This window comes from Thunnus maccoyii, chromosome 4 (assembly GCF_910596095.1).
Source record: "Thunnus maccoyii chromosome 4, fThuMac1.1, whole genome shotgun sequence".
In the NCBI taxonomy this organism is placed as follows: domain Eukaryota; kingdom Metazoa; phylum Chordata; class Actinopteri; order Scombriformes; family Scombridae; genus Thunnus; species Thunnus maccoyii.
Window position 1 is genome coordinate 21815363 of NC_056536.1, and position 18316 is coordinate 21833678.

The following is an 18316-nucleotide window of genomic DNA, read 5'->3' on the forward strand; positions in this document are numbered from 1 at the left end:
TGTGGGCACTTTATCCTACCTCAAGTCAAGTCAAGTCAAAAAGTCAAAAATCAGGAAAAAAATATAAAAATTATGAAAAAGTTATCTGAATGAGGTATTTAATTTAACATCGACATTATTAATTTAACATTGTCAAATAGAATGTTCCTCTAAACTGTATTAGATGTAAAAGATGAAGATTAAGATGAAAAAACCCTACAATTTATTTATTTTGGCTATTGCTGCCTTGTTTTTTCCTTGTTCAAAAATTAATTATTTCTATAAGTTTTCTATAATTTGATTGTCACTATTTATTATTTGTCTTCCTTCAACATACTTTGACAATGTTAGTGTTTAAATAATGTTTCTACATATAGAGGCACAATATACATACATATTATCACACATGATTATATGTTCTTGTTCCTGCACTAAAGGCTAAAAAGTAAATCTTCCATTAAAACTACAAGTACCACGCCGCTCAGGTGATAACGACTGCTAACGTCATCAAAAGCCGCCGTCCGTGTGCTGCTTGAGCGACTTCAGGCACAGGCAGGTCTCAAATGGTATTTTGTGGATAATAAAGGACTTTAAAATGCCTATGAAAGGAAGGTTTCCGATCAGGAGGACACTGGAATACCTCCAGAAAGGAGACATCATCTTTAAAAACAGAGTGAAGATCATGACGGTGAATTACAACACACACGGAGAGCTCAGCGACGGAGCAAGGTCAGAGCTAACGGAAGCTAACAGTGTATCTCCTCTTGGAAGATGTCAACTTTTAACACATCTGTCTTAATTGCTAAGACGCAGTTTTCAGCACCGACTTCATTATTTCAAGATAATTTCACACAGCTCTTTTTGCCCCAGTTTTACAGCTCATTTCATGCAGAAAAACACTGAAAACATGTCTCTTAAAGCACGTTGAGTAAGACAGTTTTACCTCGGTGACATCATGTATCAGCAGTGCACATAATAATTCTGGTAATATCAGCATTACATTGTAATATGTCATAGACAGTATGACCATGGCTAAAAGTGTCACTCACTGTGATTATGCGCCTGCAATTTACAGTTATTTCCATTCTCAGCTGGCTAACTTTCTTGATTACTAAATTAAGCAATTAATCGTTAATTCTATAAAATGTAGGTTACAGTTTCCAGAATTCAAAGATGCTCAGGTTTCTATCATAGAACAGACATTATTTACATTTCAGTCAATTAACTAATCTATTAATTATGTCTGTGTTTTTATCTTGTTGTATTTCTCAGTCTCAGTAAATCACTTTGGTTAACATGCGTTGTTTTAAAATGTGCTCTATAAATCAGTTGACCTGACTAATCATTTCAGTTTAGATTTGTCAGTGGGGTTTTACTCCTAGATTCAGACTATCACACAGTGCAAAAAAAACAACCAAAATACTGTAAACATTTCTCACATCTCACAGCACTTGTTTTTCCCAAGATAACAATTAATAAGCTTAAATGATCCTTCAAGCTCTAACACATGAATCTAAAGATACTTAAAACAGGTAGCAGTAATGTGCAAGCATATTTCCGTGCATCTTTAAAGTATTAAATTAGTGTTTCACACTATAATAACTGTAAAATAGAATTTATGTAAATAGCTTTAAAGAAGACAATTACATGAGATAAGGTTCAAAGATCATGACTCATGCAGATATATTTTTACAGTTTCCTTGGTCATATCAAATAATTGCAGAAAATTGTATCACTAAATTTATTGCAGGCTTTAGGACCACAGCTATTACAATTATATATTTAACAATCAGAAAATAGTATGAAATGCTGTAGGCATGGTAAACTAAACCATATAAAGTAAGAACACCTGTTATGTGAAGCTGTTCTTAAACTGTCTTCTCTCCCTGCTTTGCAGAAAGTTCGTGTTCTTCAATATTCCTCAAATTCAGTACAAAAACCCGTGGGTCCAAATAATGATGTTCAAAAACATGACACCATCACCATTCTTGAAGTTCTACCTGGGTGCGTAGTCCTGCCTTGTTGTTTTACATGTAATATTATTACTAGTGTACTTTTATAAATACTGCACCAAGCCTGGGCTGATCTCCTGTGTCTCTTCTGCAGATGATGGGGAGCAAGTACTGGTTGATGTGGAGGGAAAAGACTACAAACAAATTTCACAACATGTGAAGAAGATTTTGGGCAAATCACAGTAAGACATTTCCAGACTTTTCTAAACATACACCATGCATCATTACATCTACAGGACTGTATTTGTTCGTGATATGGGTTTGGTGATTTTAACAAAATGAAATATTAGAGACTTTTAACTGTTTATGTTGATATTGATATTGTAACAATGGCCACTGGTGCTTTCTGAAGATATTGACACACAATAGTGTTTAAAGATACTGAGTAAAATATCCATTTCAATCACCAAGGTCAACTACCTTTAGAAAACTGTATCACGTAACTGCTTTCAGCCTTTAAGACCAGCTAAAGATTACATGTAAACCATATCCCAATGATTGATTGAAGCAAAATGTCTTTGATGCATCTTTTCTCTAATATATCTACAATATTCAGATGTTGGGAAACAGCACTTAAGTACTGCCAACCTTTACTGTACATTACCTTGAGCTCGTACTGTATGTGTTTAGCGGACTATTCCTGCAGTGACTGGACAATATGTTCATGCATTTATTCTGCTCTCTCTCTCTGCCCGCAGAGAAGTGTTACAGGCAGAAGCTCAAGCCAAGATGCAGGCCTCCAATCCTGCCAACTTTGGGCCAAAGAAGTACTGTCTGAGGGAGTGTATCTGTGAAGTGGAGGGACAGATGCCCTGTCCTGGCACCACGCCACTGCCCAAAGAGATGACGGGCAAATATCGTACCCAGATGGCAGCGTCACAGGAGTGAGAGGCTGAGAAGGAAAGCGGACTGTTGTAGATTCACTGGACAATAATATTGCATTGTGACATCATGTTTGGTTTTGTATGATTATATGAAAGAAGCGGCACTCTACTCCATCCTAAAGCGGCAGAAACCTACCGACACATGATGTTGATGTTTGGGCAGTCGATACTACGGCTCCGGTTTGTGTTTGTACATGATATGAGCTGGTTGAAGAACCCAAACATTTGGATGTGATTTACATCTAACACAGTGTTGACCCTGGGCTGAACACTGCTACTAATTTAAATAAAAAAAACAACAACTTTGCATATCTGGTTGCAGTAACTTGCCTCCTCTATTCCGTGTTTTTAAACAGTAGATAAACCACAATCCTAAACAATAACCACAATATTTTCATGAGAGGTGCAGAGGTGCAGGATCAAGTTTAGATGTATTAGACACATTTATGAAACAAAAAGAAGAGAGATACAAACATTTTACTGTAGACAACTTTTTTTTTTTATTGGTGCTGAGAAGAAATTTTCTAAAGTTAATAAACTGATGTATGTGTCCAAATTGTTTTGATTATTGTTTTAAATGCAGCGATGTTACCCTAATGACTTCCAAAGCTAAAATCAACTGCTAACACATTAAGAAACTCCTCGAGTTATTCACACTGTCACAAAATGTTTAGTGTGTCACATGTTTTGCTTTGCCTGTGGACGTCACAGGTAAGCAGTAGAAGAAAGAGAGAGAGAGAAATATGGACATTCTGACAGAAAAGCACATTGACAAATTCATGTAAGGACAGACGTAGCAGCACTGAGTGATAATACTTGCTGGCATTCATGTAGTGTAATATATGTCTGACAGAAAATGTTTTGTGTTTAAAATGTTTTGACCTAAAGATCATTTCTGCATACATAGGGATTTCAGTGAATTCTTATTTGTTGAGTTAGAGTTGCCTACAAAGTGCCTGGGCAAGTAGTATTTAGTATGTACAAGGTGCGTAGTGGGTGAGCCGGCTGGATGGACGTCTTGGATGATAACATTGCACAGGTCACATGCTTTACATACAGATCTTGGCTGACAGCATGAGAGATGTTATCAGTATGTTCAAATATATGAAAAAAAAAGGGAAGACAAGCTTGATCACTAGCTTGACAACCAGCATCAGACAGATGCCAAAAACCAAAACAAAATGAAGACACATAAATCATGCAACCCAAGTGCTCAGTTGGATCAGTAGTGTCACTGTAAACGATAAGATCACAACCTGTAGGAGCTGCACAGAAAGATGTGGAAAACATTTTTGTTCTCTTGGCTCGCTGTCACATTTCAAAATGCAGTTTTGTTTTGTTTTTTTACAATAAAGATCTAAAATGCAACCATGCCAAGACCAACCATGATGCAGACAAGATGCAAAAAAAAAAAAAAAAAAAAAGATAAATGCACTGATTCTGCTAGATCATCCAAACAATGATGTTCATTGAATTTACAGAAAAAGCTATCTTCATTGAAGCACAAAATAAACCACTGTTAGAACAAATATTCAATTTATATCACGGATATTTCAAATTTATCTGTAGTTATTAACAGTTCGATTAAAGATAAATGTTTTTCCTTATGATCATGCCATCATGGAGATACAGTCCATATGAGTGACGGTCACACGTCAGGAGCAAACAGCAACTACTTAATTCTGTGTATTGTGCCTTTAAGTAATTTCCCTCATAAATCAGTGTTACAAAGGGTCACAGGCTCTGCAACGACAAGAGTAGCAAGCGGTGTGACTGAAACGGTAAGCTGAGCCTGTGATTAAAAATTAATATCTATCAATTAATTTAATGATTAGTTTCCTTCAAACAGTAAGCAGCCCAAATATGGTCAAAAAAGTACAATTTCACTTCTCATTAAGCGTCATGGTCCAGTTCAAACAGTTCTTTGGTAAGAAATTTTCAATCAAAAGGATTTGACTGGCGATGTTCTATATTTTTCAAATTGTGAAGAAATCTCATGCAGAGCCAAATCAACAATGAATTCATCCTACTTACAAATATTGTGTGTGTATCCAAAGCATGATATATAATATTTCTCTGTGCCGTAGACCTCCATTGTTGTCCAGAGATTATCAAAACACCTCAATGTGCCACACTGCTGCACTGGGTGACATGTTCCTTTGCCACGAAGAGTTCTGGCACGTTAGTTTCTTTAGAAACGGCTCCAAAGACTAATTACAGTGATCACGTCTTTAGTCTCCAGAGAGTAGTTCCGTGTAAGGCAGATGCCACTGTGCATGTTCGGTTTACAGAGCTTTGCTATCTTGTTGTGCTACACATCACAACCTCTTGACTTTGTTCTAAAGATATTTACAATGTAGAATGAAGTATAAAGTCAAGAGGTTGTGATGTGTAGCACAACAAGCTAATGAAGCTCTGTAAACGGAACATGTGCAATGGTGTCTGCCTTACATGGAACAACTCTCCAGAGACTGAAAACATGATCGCTGGTAAACAAACTAACGTGCCCATACTCTTTGGAGTGAGGAAACATCACCATGTGCAGCAGTGTGACTCATTAACACATTTTTTAATAGTTTTTGGACAACAACAGAGGTCTACTGCACAGACGAATAAAATGTATTCGGAGACATGTCCAATACTTGTAAATAAATCAATTTGTTGTTGGTTTGAATCTGCACATGAGATTCATTGACAGTAAGAAAGATTTTGAAAATTGGAGAGCCTTATCCTTTAACTCAAATGTACTAAAGATCTGGCAACAAGAAGAGCCCTAGATTTTTAAACATGCATCAGTTGTTCCGTGGCTCCCATTTATACCTAAGCTATGGTTACATTTTGACACTGTTTATAGCTTCTGCCAGAAATCAAATAATCTGATTTCCACAAGACGACACTCAATTGAAAAAAACATCTTTCTTATAAATGGCATTCTTCAGTCTTCCATCGTATAAATACACAACAGGGTCAGTACTGTACATGCCCTGTAAAAATGAATTTTTACTTGCAGTGCTTAAAAATTAACCTGTCCGGGCTGTATGCCGCCTTTCATCCAGTGTATGCTGGGATTAGCCCCAGCCCCTGCGACCCTGTACAACACAAGTGGTTAGAAAGATGTTAGGAAATTAAGTGAGTTACTCCAGATTACTGAGGTCTAGTACATGTTTAATTTTGGAAATAACCTAATCTTTCTGTGGTACCTCACCCAAACTAAAATGAGTGGGCTCAGAGTTAGTCTTCAATAACTTGGTAAGTAGCAGGTGATGAGAGGGATTTTGAGGGAAAGGTATCAGTGTTTCTTTTTCTTCTGTTCCTGCAGGGTGTGCTGTAGCTCTCTCAGGTTCTCTGACAGGAGCTCCATTTCATCGAGACGGCCGTTCAGCTTGGCGTCAAAAATGTAGGCCCTAATGTTGTCAATCTGCTGTAGCAGCAGTTCCTCCTCTATCATGTCCACATCTGGCAAAACCTCATCATCATCCTCCCCGTCAAAGGGGTTGGTCGAGGCTCCAGGAGAATTCCCAGAGGCCTCCATGAAAGGGTTACCTGCGTCAGTATCGTCCTCCTCCTCAAAGGGGTTGCCAGGTGCAGTCTCAGCCTGCTTGTCCTCCTCAACTTCCTCTTCATTATCGTCATCAAAGGGGTTGTATTCTTTCTTTCCATTGGTTACTTCTTTGTGTTCCTTTTTGATGTCCTCAGAGAAGGGATTAGATGGATCCTCCTCAACGGGAGTAGAGTCTTCTTCATCGAAAGGGTTAAGGGAGCTGCTGTTCTGTCCTTCGCCACCAGGAGGGGTTACATGCCCCCCTAAGCTCCTCAACCTGGGAGGTGACTCCTCTTGGCTTGTGAGAGCAGGGAACGCTCTTACAGATGAGGGGCTCCTCTCAGCTTTAGGAGTCAAGTCCTCTGCTGCTGTGTCTTCCTCTCCCTGAAAGCCCCCTGCTGGGCTGATATCCAGAGACTTCTCCCAGGTGAAAGAAGGTTGGATGGAGCCCACAGCAGGGCCCCTGTGCTCCCTCTCTTCCCTTTCCCAGGCCTCCAGGCGATTGAGCTCCCCCTGCTGCAGGCTCTCTTCCTCAGCCAGCTTCTGAGAGAGAGCGATGGCCAGGCTGGTCTGCTGCTGGTCATATTCGTCCTGCAGCTGACGCAAGTTCTCCTCAAGCATCGCTACCTCATCTGCCCTCTGGGCCTCCTGCGCCTGACGAAGGAATGACTGAATGTTCTTGATCTGCTGCAGGAGGGGGTCATCCAGCTCACTACGTGCATTGGCAGAGTCTGAGGAGGGCAACCAACCACCAGCTTTGGTCATGCGTGGCGCTCTAGGGGCCTGCGACAGCTCTCCATTGGTGCTGGCAGGTGGACGGTTTCTCTCAGACTCCTGCCTCCTCTTCAGGGCCTCCTGTGCTGCCTGTTGAGCAGGGAAACATAAAAAGTATACAAATTGTGTTCCCCCAACTAAAAAAAAATCAACAGAGAAGTATCTGTAAACCATCTCACCAGTCTCTCTTGTTGGAGTCGCTTCTCTTGTTCCTGTTTCCTCTTTTCTTTCAGCTCTTCATATTTCTCCTTAGTTGGTAAAGACATGAGACCTAACAGCTTCTCCTATGATGGAGACAAGATGTAGGGGTGAATTCAGGGACAAAAATAAAGAATTTATCTTGTAGAAATACAAATGACAGAGTAAGGATGGGTGTCATTAGGATTTTATCAACTGATATATATATATGCTTATCGATACTGATAATTACCAGTCCTCTTATTGATACTACTTTCCATAATTTGGTGCAAAAAATTAAGACATGACATGAAAAGATTCAACAGTTATTTATTTATAAAGATAACAGTTAAACTAGAAGTGCTTAAAACCAATGCTGTGTCCAGAGTTAATAACTACAGACTTATTTTTATAACGATTAGAGCTGTAGTCAACCAAAGAAAATCTTGGTTGTCTGAAATTCTACCTACTCTTCAACCAATCAATGGTCGATGGGGGAAAAAGCAACCTTCACGTAATACAAACAAGCCAAGTTAGCCCTCCAAGCTAATGCATGCTAACAACTTAGGGTGATATCATGGTGATATCTAGTATCAGCAATAGTTTTTGCTGACACTAGATAACAAACAAAAGCTACTAAGCTACTAAGACTATATCGCATTAAGTTATTGTGAGCTGTAAATTCACCATTTCTAAAGAGGGAAAAGATAATGGTATCTTGAAGCTTGACAAGCCCAATTTAATACCGGTTCTCCGGTTTAGTACAGGTACCGGTTTAGTACAGGTACCAATTTAGTACCGGTTCTAAATACCTATGGAAGAGTGATGGAAAGATATATCTTTTTTCAGTCTGAACTTGGTCTCACCTGGACAAACAGCGTGGCTGTATAGCGGATCATCTTCTGAAGCTGGAGTGTCTTTGGATGCGGAGGTGGATCATCTTTCACTCCCAGTGTTAAAATCTTCTTACTGAGAAGAAAGAAAAAACAACATAGAATTCAATTTGATATTTAAAAAACTATATATTAAAATATTTGACAAACATGACAGAGGCTCAATTCTGAAACAGTAATTTAGGACTGAGGGCCTACCTTAGGGCATCGATTAGCTCGTAGTATTTCTGTACTTCCAGTCTCAGTCCACCAGCCTTGTCAAGACTGTATGTGGTTTCTCCGGCACTGTGAAAAGCATAAGGCCATGACAGTAAGCAATAAAACTCTAATTAAACTCTAATTAAAAATGAAAAGTACAGCTGAAAGAACAGCTGAAACATTTTTTTAATGATTCATTAATGGTTTATGTCATCTTTCAAGCAAAAATGGAAAAACAAATCTGGTTCTCAAATGTGAAAATTTGCTGCTTTTCTTGGTCTTACATGATAGAAAATGTAATATTTTGTTCAGACAAAACAAGAAATTAGATGATTTCACTTGGTTTGTTTTTTAATGTTTTCTGATGTTTTAGAGACGTAATGCTTAATCATGAAAATAACTGACAGATTAATCTACAGTATGATTAAAATAGTCAGTAGAAAATAATAAAAACATCATTTCTAACAATAGTAATGCTTTCTAAATGATTCTTTTAAATGTGGCTTACTTGAGAGACTCCGCCATTCTGATGTATTCTGGAGCCTTTTCATCCACTTTCTCCATGCACATCCTCAGCCTCTGACAGGAAGACAAGTTATGAGCAAGTGAACAACAGGAAGCCCCAAAAGAAAAACAGAATGACAGGAAGGATACAAAAGAGTAAACTCAAGACAGCATGAAAGGAAAACCAAGGACTGCACTACAACTGGGAACAGAACAGTGCAATGATCCTTTTCATGTTGTTTCAACACCAACCTCGTAAAGTTTCACTATGTCAGGCATGTGGTCTTTCTCTTCCAGTTTCTGTTGTCTCTTTAGCAGTGTGTCCATACAGTGGTGACAGCAGCGAATCTTCTCGTCGTCCTTTTCTTCTAGCATGGAGGTGACGCTGCTCAGGCTGCTGATGCTGCCTCTCCTAGAGCCCATCCCACTGCCACCGCCACCCCCTGTTGGGGGAGACTGGGACTGACTGGGGCTTCCAGGTACACACAGGGCCTCTCGTGTCCCACTAATGAGCTTTTCTGTGAATGCATAAAAGAATGAAAATTCACAGCACTGGGATACATGTTCACAAGTCTTATTTCAACTTGATATGTAATGATTTTTTTTACAGTTTGCAAGATTTTTTTCATACGTACGGGCCAGAGGTAAGGGGACAAACTCCATGCACTTCCTACACATGATGGACCCACAGAGACGGCAGTGGTGCCGTCTGTTCCGGATGTTGAACTTGTTTCCGCAGTCAGGACAGAACGGGACATCTGAGTCGTTCACCCATGACACTACTGACTTCTCAATGGCTGTAAAGGAGGACGAGCACTCGTTAATTTTCTTGATAAATCATACGTACAAACACTGAGAGGATTCAGAGTATACATGAAAACATGTGGACGAACCTCTGATTTTGGCGGCATCCGAGTTCACCCTGTCAAAAGACGTCAACTGAAAGGAGAGTTTTCATTGTAAATGAGTTGGCACCTTTAAGACCATCTTAAGTCTCATTATAACAACAGCAGGAAGAAAATTATTGTTTGAATGAGTTGATGCAACCACACCTTTTCCAGTCTGATGATAAGTTTATTGACCTCAATGACGTAGTGATCTATCCTGGCTGCCCGGTGTTTTTTAAAGAAGTCCAGGTGGCTTTTAGTTGCCCCTACAAAAGAGAAAAGCAACTTTAAGATTTCTTGGTCATTCCTAACGATAATTAGTTAATTTTATGCAAATGCTTTGAAAAGGAAGTCAACTGTATAAAGAAAAATGTAGAGAGTGGAGATTTATTTTCATGCAATTTACAGCTCAGTATTCCAGTCTCACCCAGCTCCTGAGGCTCCCACATGTAGGGGTCCACTCCACCATAGTAGAAGGACTCATAGCTGCCAGTGTCCGGTCTGTCTTCTCCATCCCTCTTCAACAGCTTATCTTTAGCTTTCTTTGCCTTCTGAACCAAACCTGAGCACAAAGAAATTGGGACACAATTTAACTCCTTGTGTGAAAAATGCAGAGAGGATATTATATAGACAAAAGCTGATGTATCTTCTATCATTTATGTACGCCTACGTCTTAGCCAATGTGAAAAAACAAAATGCTAATCAGAGAGCTAACCCCTGTCCAAAAGCAGTTTCCATCCACATTTCATTATTTTCCTATTTCATCTACTATCCCTCCCTGAGAAGCTGCAGCAACATGTGCTGCCAAGTCATCCTGGCGACAATTCCCCTTGGTCCAACACTGCAGAGTCATTTTGTCTATAGCAGAGTATACAATTAGACTACATGGGACTCACTTTTCAGCTGTCCTCTAACATGGCGGTCATCCCCAGAGTGCTCCTCCTCGTAGTGGTCTTGGAGCTGGTAGAATGACTGCAGGTCCTTGAGGCACAATGGGCAAAGAAAGCCCTCCTTCACTTCACCTGTGCCTTCAAAAGGGGGCGGGTAGCTGGAGGCCATGACAGCGATCGGCTGTGCTCTTGGAGAAGAGATGCAAGGCGGCGGGATCCTGCGTCAGTCCTCATGTCACGGGGAGTGCAAACCACTCCATACTAGCTCCATCACGCCAGAGATAATCCTGGGACACAGATTGAAGCAACATGTAAAAACACAAAATCCATACATAAATCCCAATTGTTATATTACAACTTCTTGAAAACTAAAAGCAGATTTGTTTCATGCAGTCTGGTTGGAAGGTGAATTTCAACCACTCTTGGACATTTATGCAAACCTAATGAGTCAGTGTGACTTTTATGATTTTGAGCATGACAGGCAGGAGGAGTGTCACAGTAATAAACAGCTTCAGTGATAGACACACAGAGTTTGAGAGGTTATGGTTTCATAAAAAATGTGTTAAATTTCTTATTTCATTTGGTAGAATATCATTATTCGGGTTATTAAACCTGCACAATGTAGCTAATTACTGTATAATATTATTTCAAAGTGAGTTAAGTAAGTCTGAATGAAGTAACAAAGGTTCATGGGTGCAACCACAGTAGTCCACGTTGACATAAACTTACATTTTAAATGAAGTACCAGCTAACATTATCATTAGCTAAGAGTTTGCATTCAGTCAATCGTATAACCCACACGCAGTCACTAACGTCAAGTATTTAACTGATTGCAAGCAGCCAGTATTTTATTTAGTGGGTCTGCGTATTAACTATCTGCCGTTATCTTGGTTAATATCTGGGTGAAGCTGACTGCCGTTAAACTGAACAGAGGATGTATCATAACGTTAGCTTGAGGTTGCTAACAGCAGGTCTCGCTTTCTTCAGCCATCGTTTTTCCACCCATGTTGTTCAAAAAACACGGGGATAAATGACTTCTAACATCCACAAAAACAAAAACCTGGAGGCTAATCATCTAGCGACGGATGATTTATACTTACAAATGAGTGCAACAGTAACTGTGTTGTTGACAGTTTGGATTGTCTTTGACAGCTCGACAGTAGCGACAGCGGCGGCAGCAGCCTGATCATGTGATTAGCGTTCGGTATGTAAGGGAAGAGAGGAGGGACAAACGGCACCTAACACACACGACGCTGTAGGAGCCAAAATCAAAACAGCAGGACTACAATGAAGGTTACTCATGTCATTATGTTTCATCTACTTCTTATTCGTTTGCTTCTCTTATTTGGTTTCTGTCTATGTTTACAAGTGTTGGTGCTTTGATGTAAATGATCCAAGATATTTCACACAGACTCTTTGAAGCCTAAACATGAGCAGTTCATGCTGCATGTAAGTTTGTCGTGACTAACAGAGTGTACTTGCTACAGGCTTAAAGGAGGGGTTCACAAATTTCAAGTCTGTCTTAAAACAACTGTCAGGTGCCAAAATGAACATTGAAATAGGTTTTTCATGCCGTAATCATTCCTCATTCCTGTTCATTCCTTCATAGTGCACTGACAATGTAAGTGATGGGGGCCTTCCTTCTGTGCAAAAATGTATTTAAAAGTTTATTTGAAGTTTCAGCCATCCAAACTGGGCTTTTGTGACTTTTGTGTCAGGACAGACTTGAAAAATTGTGACCCTATCCTTTAATTACTGTCTATTTTTAAACAGAAGGCTGGATATAAGGAAGGCAGAGGGGCCCAGATCGTGAGGGGCCTGAAGGCCTCAGTGTCGGTTTGAGAACAATTTATTCATATTTGTTTAGGAGTATGCACTACAACATCTCCTGAAATAATAGGAGCCTTATGGTGGGTCCTGCTTCCTTACTCAGGTCATCAAGAGTAGTTTTTTTCAGATTCAGTTACACTCATTGTGCAGATTTCTACATAAACTTGTGCTTAATCAAATTACCACAAAGTAATCAGTAAACCAGGGACCAGGTAGTTGTAGCCTACAGCCTACTTTTTGGGGCTCAAGGTAAAACATGATTAAGATGCCATGTGTGGAGGGCCTTGTGCACGGCAAGGCAAGTTTATTTGTATAGCACATTTCAACAACAAGGCAATTCAAAGTGCTTTACATAAAATTAAATGAAAGTATTTGAGGAATTATCTCAGTGGTTCCCCATCAAGGGTTCAGTACCATAAATCTGAGATGTCACAAAATGATTTAAGGTATAAGAAAGAAAAAAACATTTCTATAATGCAAAATTATGTGATTTTTTTTTTAATGAGTTTCTTGTTAAATCCAGGATACTTTTTAAGTCCCCCAAAACTCCTTCAAATGAAACAGTCTGAAAAGGAAAAACCAATCTTTGGCTGAACTGCTTATAGCTCATAACTCACCTGTGTTGAGTGAAAACAAGAAGACTTTGCTTCATTCATATTTTGTGAGCCATTTCACTGTCATACTTTCCACAGATGGGCTCGTGTATTTCTGACACAGATTTTCAATACAGTATCTAAACATAAAAAAACAAATAACCACAAACAATTTATCCAAATTATATATTGCTTTTTTTCCTTGAGGTGTTTCATGTAGCCTAAAATAAATCATGCATGAAATATAATTCATATGTTCATCCTTCATACTGGATAATCTCACATTTGCACTTTTTCCTGGTCTGTCAATCCACTGAGCCCTGAGCATTACTGCTGGAGCTGAAAGTTGTGTGTGTGTTTGAGCATCTCTACCATTAGGTCTCTATCTTCAACTCACATGTTTGATGAATAATTTGCATATTGATCAGACCTGTGGACAGCTGCTCCCAAGGCTCTGATGGAATGAGCCCAATTAGAGAGGAGGATACCTGACACTCTGTGCCTGCTATTGAATTGCATTAATCTAGACGAGGCTGAAGCAGGATTACAGCTTTTCGTTGGACCACACACTAATTAGACCTACTTGTGTTGAATCAACACCTTGATAGACACTAAGCTGACATGCATTTACCACAACTGATGCAAACCATACCATTTTACCAATGCTTTTATTTTCCAACAAAACACTGGTGGTTGGCTTTAAGGCAAAGGCAGCTTTTAATTTACAACATGAGGTTACATAAACTTAATCCATGCAATAATGTGTAGAAAAATAATCAATGACACATTATATTTGCTGTGGTATTCATTATATTTTACATAAGTAGAAAAGAATAAAACACAAATCAGTTAATGAAGGGATTTCCTATGCATAACTGTAAACGTAGTTTCACTTGTCATCATCTCCAGCACTGACAAGCGTGTGTTGCCTCAGAGGCAACATCGCTGAAGCCAGTGTTGTAATACTTTCATCCTTGGACACCATGTCAGCATAAGTAGCCTCATTAACTAAATAAATAGTGATTACTGGAATAAGAATTCTTTAATGATAATAATAATAATATATCAGCACAGGGTACCCACTCTTATGAAAACCGTATTTACAGTCCAAATAAGTTTAGAGGACAATTACACACAAGCTCTCCAAAGAAACAAACAGCAGATATATATTTTTTTGTCAGTATGATACAGTGACTGTCTGCCAAAGAAAAACTGTGGCACAAAAGGTTAAATGATGTACATTATTTTTTCCATTTTTAATAATTCATTATGGTCAGTTAATTTACACATTTATTTGTTTACAATACAGCAGTACACGCACACCAGAGCTTCTTTTGTTTAATCTACTCTCCTTCCACTAAATCATCTTCAGATGCAAACCTTTTACCCGGGTGTTGTCTCTTCTCCTCGGCATGACTCTTGTTAATGTTGTCTAAAAAGTCGAGCAGCAGATTGGTCTTGCTGCAGCTCGTAGGGTCCAATACATCACACGGACTGGTAGTGCCTAAATCCGGACTCGAGTTATCCCAAAACCGTTTCCCGGGGTGCTGGCGCTTTTCCAACTCTGAGAGGTCTTCTTCTTCATCCGCATCCCAGTCCCCATCGCCATCCTCATCCTCTTGATAGCGCTTACCTGGGTGCTGACGTTTGCTGTGCAGCACCAGGTAGCGCTTGCCTGGGTGCTGTCGTTTTGAAAGTTCACTCAGCAGTACTACAGGGTTTTCAGAAATGTGTCCCGTCGTGGTGCGCTTTCCCGGGTGCTGCCTTTTCTGGAGCTCCATGAACGAGTCCATTTCATCTTCGCGTTTGCCTGGGTGCTGTCTCCTTTGAACATCCAAGTACTGTTCATCCTCGTCCTCTTCTCTCCTCCCCGGATGCTGCCGCTTCTCCAAATCCTCGCTGTACCTCTTACCGGGATGCTGTCGTTTTGTCACCCATTCTGGCTGAGAAGAAAATCCATCTGGAAGGAAAAAATACTATTTAGATCACTTTAACAAGCTCGAACTCTTTGTACTGCATAAACGTGTTTCCCTTGTTCGCCTATGCCGTGCGTAAATTGCGCACGAATTGGTGGTCCCAATCCCTTGACTCATTTTAAACTGGAGGAAGATTCTTTGCCAATTTCAAAAATACTTTCAAACACGGTTTGTAAATCATCATTTATAATAATCTAACTAGAAACCATCTAAAAGTAGACGTGAAGCTGAGAAGTTGCTTAGAGCATCGATGTTACTTGTAAACATTTTTAGATAAAAACACGAGTTGCCGATATCAGGGAAGTAGGAAATATAATTTAATGACATGTTTAAAACTGAAAGTAAAACATTTTAAGAACTTTATGGCACTATACTGATAATACCGTCGTAATAGTTCCCGGGGTGCCTGTAAAAAATGATCCCAGACATATTTTACGCACCATTTCTGCCGTCTTCATCCTGAATCTTTTTGAGAATGGACCGTAACAGGAGACTCTCTGCTCTCTGTAGTATGATGTCGTCTATGGTCCTTCGGTCCGTCTCATCCTCAGCAGGGATACCCTGTCCTCTGGACACCGTCAAGATGCAGACCATGACAGAAGCCAAGATGAGCAGACATGTCGACTTCATGGTAGTTTAGTTGTTAGTCTGTTGAAGAAATAGATTATGGTCGTTGGGACACATATTACAGAAATAAAACTGATGTGGGGGCAAAGTGAACTATCTATAATCATATGGCTACACTTCAGTCTGTATTTAAGTTATCTGATAAAATATCGTCTTTTCTTCCGAAAAGAAATGTAAAACTATTGGTGTCGATCATTTTCGTCCAGTGCAAAATACAACTTTTTATGCGCAATTTGATCTTCAAAAAATCTTAAAACAAGTGAAATTGCATCGGAAACAAATGGAATCACTTCACCGCACTGCCAGCATTAAAAATGTACTTTACGTAAAGAAAGCATGTAGCCTACACTAAATGTCATACTTTCTAAAAAAAAAAAAAAATCTCCGAAATAAATTAGAATAATGAATAATGATTTTGATTCATCCAGAAAGGATGAAGCAGGGCCACCAAAACAAAAGATAGACATATTCACATGCTATAAAGGTTTATTCTGAAGTGCGTCTCACTCACCTGAGAAGTATCCAAATTCTCTCTTCCCCGTTGAGCGCACCGCCGACAGTGATGATAGTTGCTCTCAGCCTCTCGCAGCGGTTGGTGACCCGTAAAGGCCAAGTCTAGAGGTATGAGCAGATAACTTGCCGTCTCAGCATTTATACTTGCCGTCACTGTCGTCACACCAACGCTGTAGTCATTTTTCAGGATCCCTCGTCCCCATTGATGTCACCAAGTCGTGCGCAACTGGATGGCAGTGAATGATCGTCCTATAGGGGCCGCTGCCCAATTTGTCATTTGAAAAAAACAAATAAGCGACAGCCTGAGATGGACAGCAGGCACTACGATGACTGGATAAGATAAATTCATTCATAAAAGTTGTGAATTTTACCCTGCGTAATGCGTGTACTGGTTTTTAGTAAGCTATAATCCTCCTTACAACTGGCTTCTATGTTTTGATTGCTGTTTACGAACAGTGTGCTCAGATTATGTTATAAATGGGCTGAGTATCTTAAAAAAAAATCTGCCGGTCTCCTATGGGGCGCCAGTAAGGGCTGGTAAGAAAGATGCATTCATATTTTCTTAAATTCCCTGAGGTCACAGGACTCAAGAGGGAGAGCTGAACCCCATCTGTTTCTTCTGAGCATAAATAAATGCACTTTCTCCACAGCTGAATGTATCAGAGGCGGATCAAGCAAGTTTTGCTTGGAGTGGGAGCAAATGGATTTGGACTTGATATTTTATTAAGCAACCGGACAAATCGAAATGCGGTGACTTTTGAAGCCAGCCGTAATGTTTAGTAATGTAATTTGTAAGATTTACTTCCATTGGGTTGATGATCCGTGCAGCTATCTCTGCAGGTGAAGAAAGATGGTGCGATAACTGATTTTCTTTTTTACAAAAAATGTTTACTCTGACATTTGCTGAAGTTTTCCAATATCTGCAGTCTAAAAAAGATCTGTCTATTTCTGTAGAGAAGGAAGTTGATCAGCATGAGACCTCCACAAGAACACATGACGACATGGATGTAAACACACAGCCTTCTTCTCAGCTGGGCGTCAGGTCAGTGGTGCTTAGTGAGCCTGCGGTACCAGATGCTCATCTCCACTAGATGTGGTCCGAAACACATTCACTTGAGTGAGTGAGCTTATTTTGTTCATGAGTACTGGTGTACACTTCTCTTTCCAGACGGTTTGCAGGCAACTTACAAAGGAGCTCTATAGTAAATTGGTAACAATGACTGTCTAAATTCCTGGAGGGAGAGGAGCAAAACTACCTGTATGAAGTAGAGCTCTCCTTATCCATTATGCAGAGTCAAATCACTCCATTGTCTCGATGAAGTCCTGCATAGTCACGCTCAGTCAGTGGTGAATGTCTGGTGTGAATTGAATTGGCCGTGTAATGCTATAATTACTTGCTTTCAACGTGCTGTCACGTCCAATACTTCAAGCCGGTTTAGACTCCCACCGAGCATGCGGTTAAAAACATCAATATCATGGTGGAAATCATTAAGTATGCTTTATGATTAATTTCTATTGAAAAGTGTCACAGATCTGCAGCTCATCTATAGCTGATATGTCTTATTTTCTTTGACAGGAAGCTGCAGCAATCTCTGTTTGACATGATCTCTGTAGTGTTGAAGTGGGAATAAAACTAGATCAATATCCACTCAAAGGGTGACGTTAGTGAGAGTGTCACCACATCCATACATGTTCTGTGTATACTGCAGGAACATCTTAGTTACACCCTGCCAGCCAAACTAATGTGTCTCTTTTTAGTTAAACGTAGTTACAGTGTGACGAACAGAAGAGCGACAAAAGCACATTCTCAGTCTGGTAGAGTCTCTTCTTTGCACTGCATTGCCTGAGATGAACACATTAAGGACAGTGGGGAATGTATGGGAATCCACCTCCTTATGTCTGTCATGTATCACTCCCCCCACCCCACCTCCCTCCCCCCACAAGTGTGCAATGACATGCCCAAAGGAACCAATTAATTGCCCAAGAGAATCTGTAAGTTGGATTTTAAGCAGTTCAAAAGGCCAGAAGGTGCTTCAAC

General features: G+C 39.8%; 3 protein-coding genes and 1 long non-coding RNA gene across 5 annotated transcripts in view; 2 read left to right on the top strand and 2 right to left on the bottom strand.

Moving 5' to 3' along the window:
• Window positions 1-471: 471 nt before the first annotated feature.
• On the top strand, window positions 472-3186 carry mrps25 (mitochondrial ribosomal protein S25). The gene is made up of 4 exons (XM_042409104.1): window positions 472-708; window positions 1877-1983; window positions 2086-2173; window positions 2690-3186. The coding sequence occupies exons 1-4, from the start codon at window positions 575-577 to the stop codon at window positions 2877-2879; spliced, it is 519 nt and encodes a 172-aa protein (XP_042265038.1). The 5' UTR covers window positions 472-574; the 3' UTR covers window positions 2880-3186.
• Window positions 3187-5329: 2143 nt separating this feature from the next.
• Window positions 5330-11938, bottom strand: LOC121895146 (rabenosyn-5). The gene is made up of 12 exons (XM_042408033.1): window positions 11840-11938; window positions 10746-11026; window positions 10277-10411; window positions 10015-10115; window positions 9856-9901; window positions 9598-9759; window positions 9215-9480; window positions 8967-9037; window positions 8459-8545; window positions 8234-8336; window positions 7370-7474; window positions 5330-7280 (listed from the first exon to the last, which is right to left on the bottom strand). The coding sequence occupies exons 2-12, from the start codon at window positions 10906-10908 to the stop codon at window positions 6165-6167; spliced, it is 2355 nt and encodes a 784-aa protein (XP_042263967.1). The 5' UTR covers window positions 10909-11026; window positions 11840-11938; the 3' UTR covers window positions 5330-6164.
• Window positions 11939-11949: 11 nt separating this feature from the next.
• LOC121895149 overlaps window positions 11950-18316 on the top strand; it is a 33391-nt gene continuing 27024 nt past the window's right edge. Inside the window, exons 1-2 of one of the 2 annotated variants that reach the window (XR_006095698.1) lie at window positions 11950-12032; window positions 17233-17320. This is a non-coding gene — a long non-coding RNA (uncharacterized LOC121895149). The remainder of the gene's footprint in view (window positions 12033-17232; window positions 17321-18316) is intronic. The other variant, XR_006095697.1, reaches the window with a different exon arrangement.
• trh (thyrotropin-releasing hormone) lies at window positions 14169-16552 on the bottom strand. The gene is made up of 3 exons (XM_042408039.1): window positions 16277-16552; window positions 15579-15786; window positions 14169-15122 (listed from the first exon to the last, which is right to left on the bottom strand). The coding sequence occupies exons 2-3, from the start codon at window positions 15766-15768 to the stop codon at window positions 14506-14508; spliced, it is 807 nt and encodes a 268-aa protein (XP_042263973.1). The 5' UTR covers window positions 15769-15786; window positions 16277-16552; the 3' UTR covers window positions 14169-14505.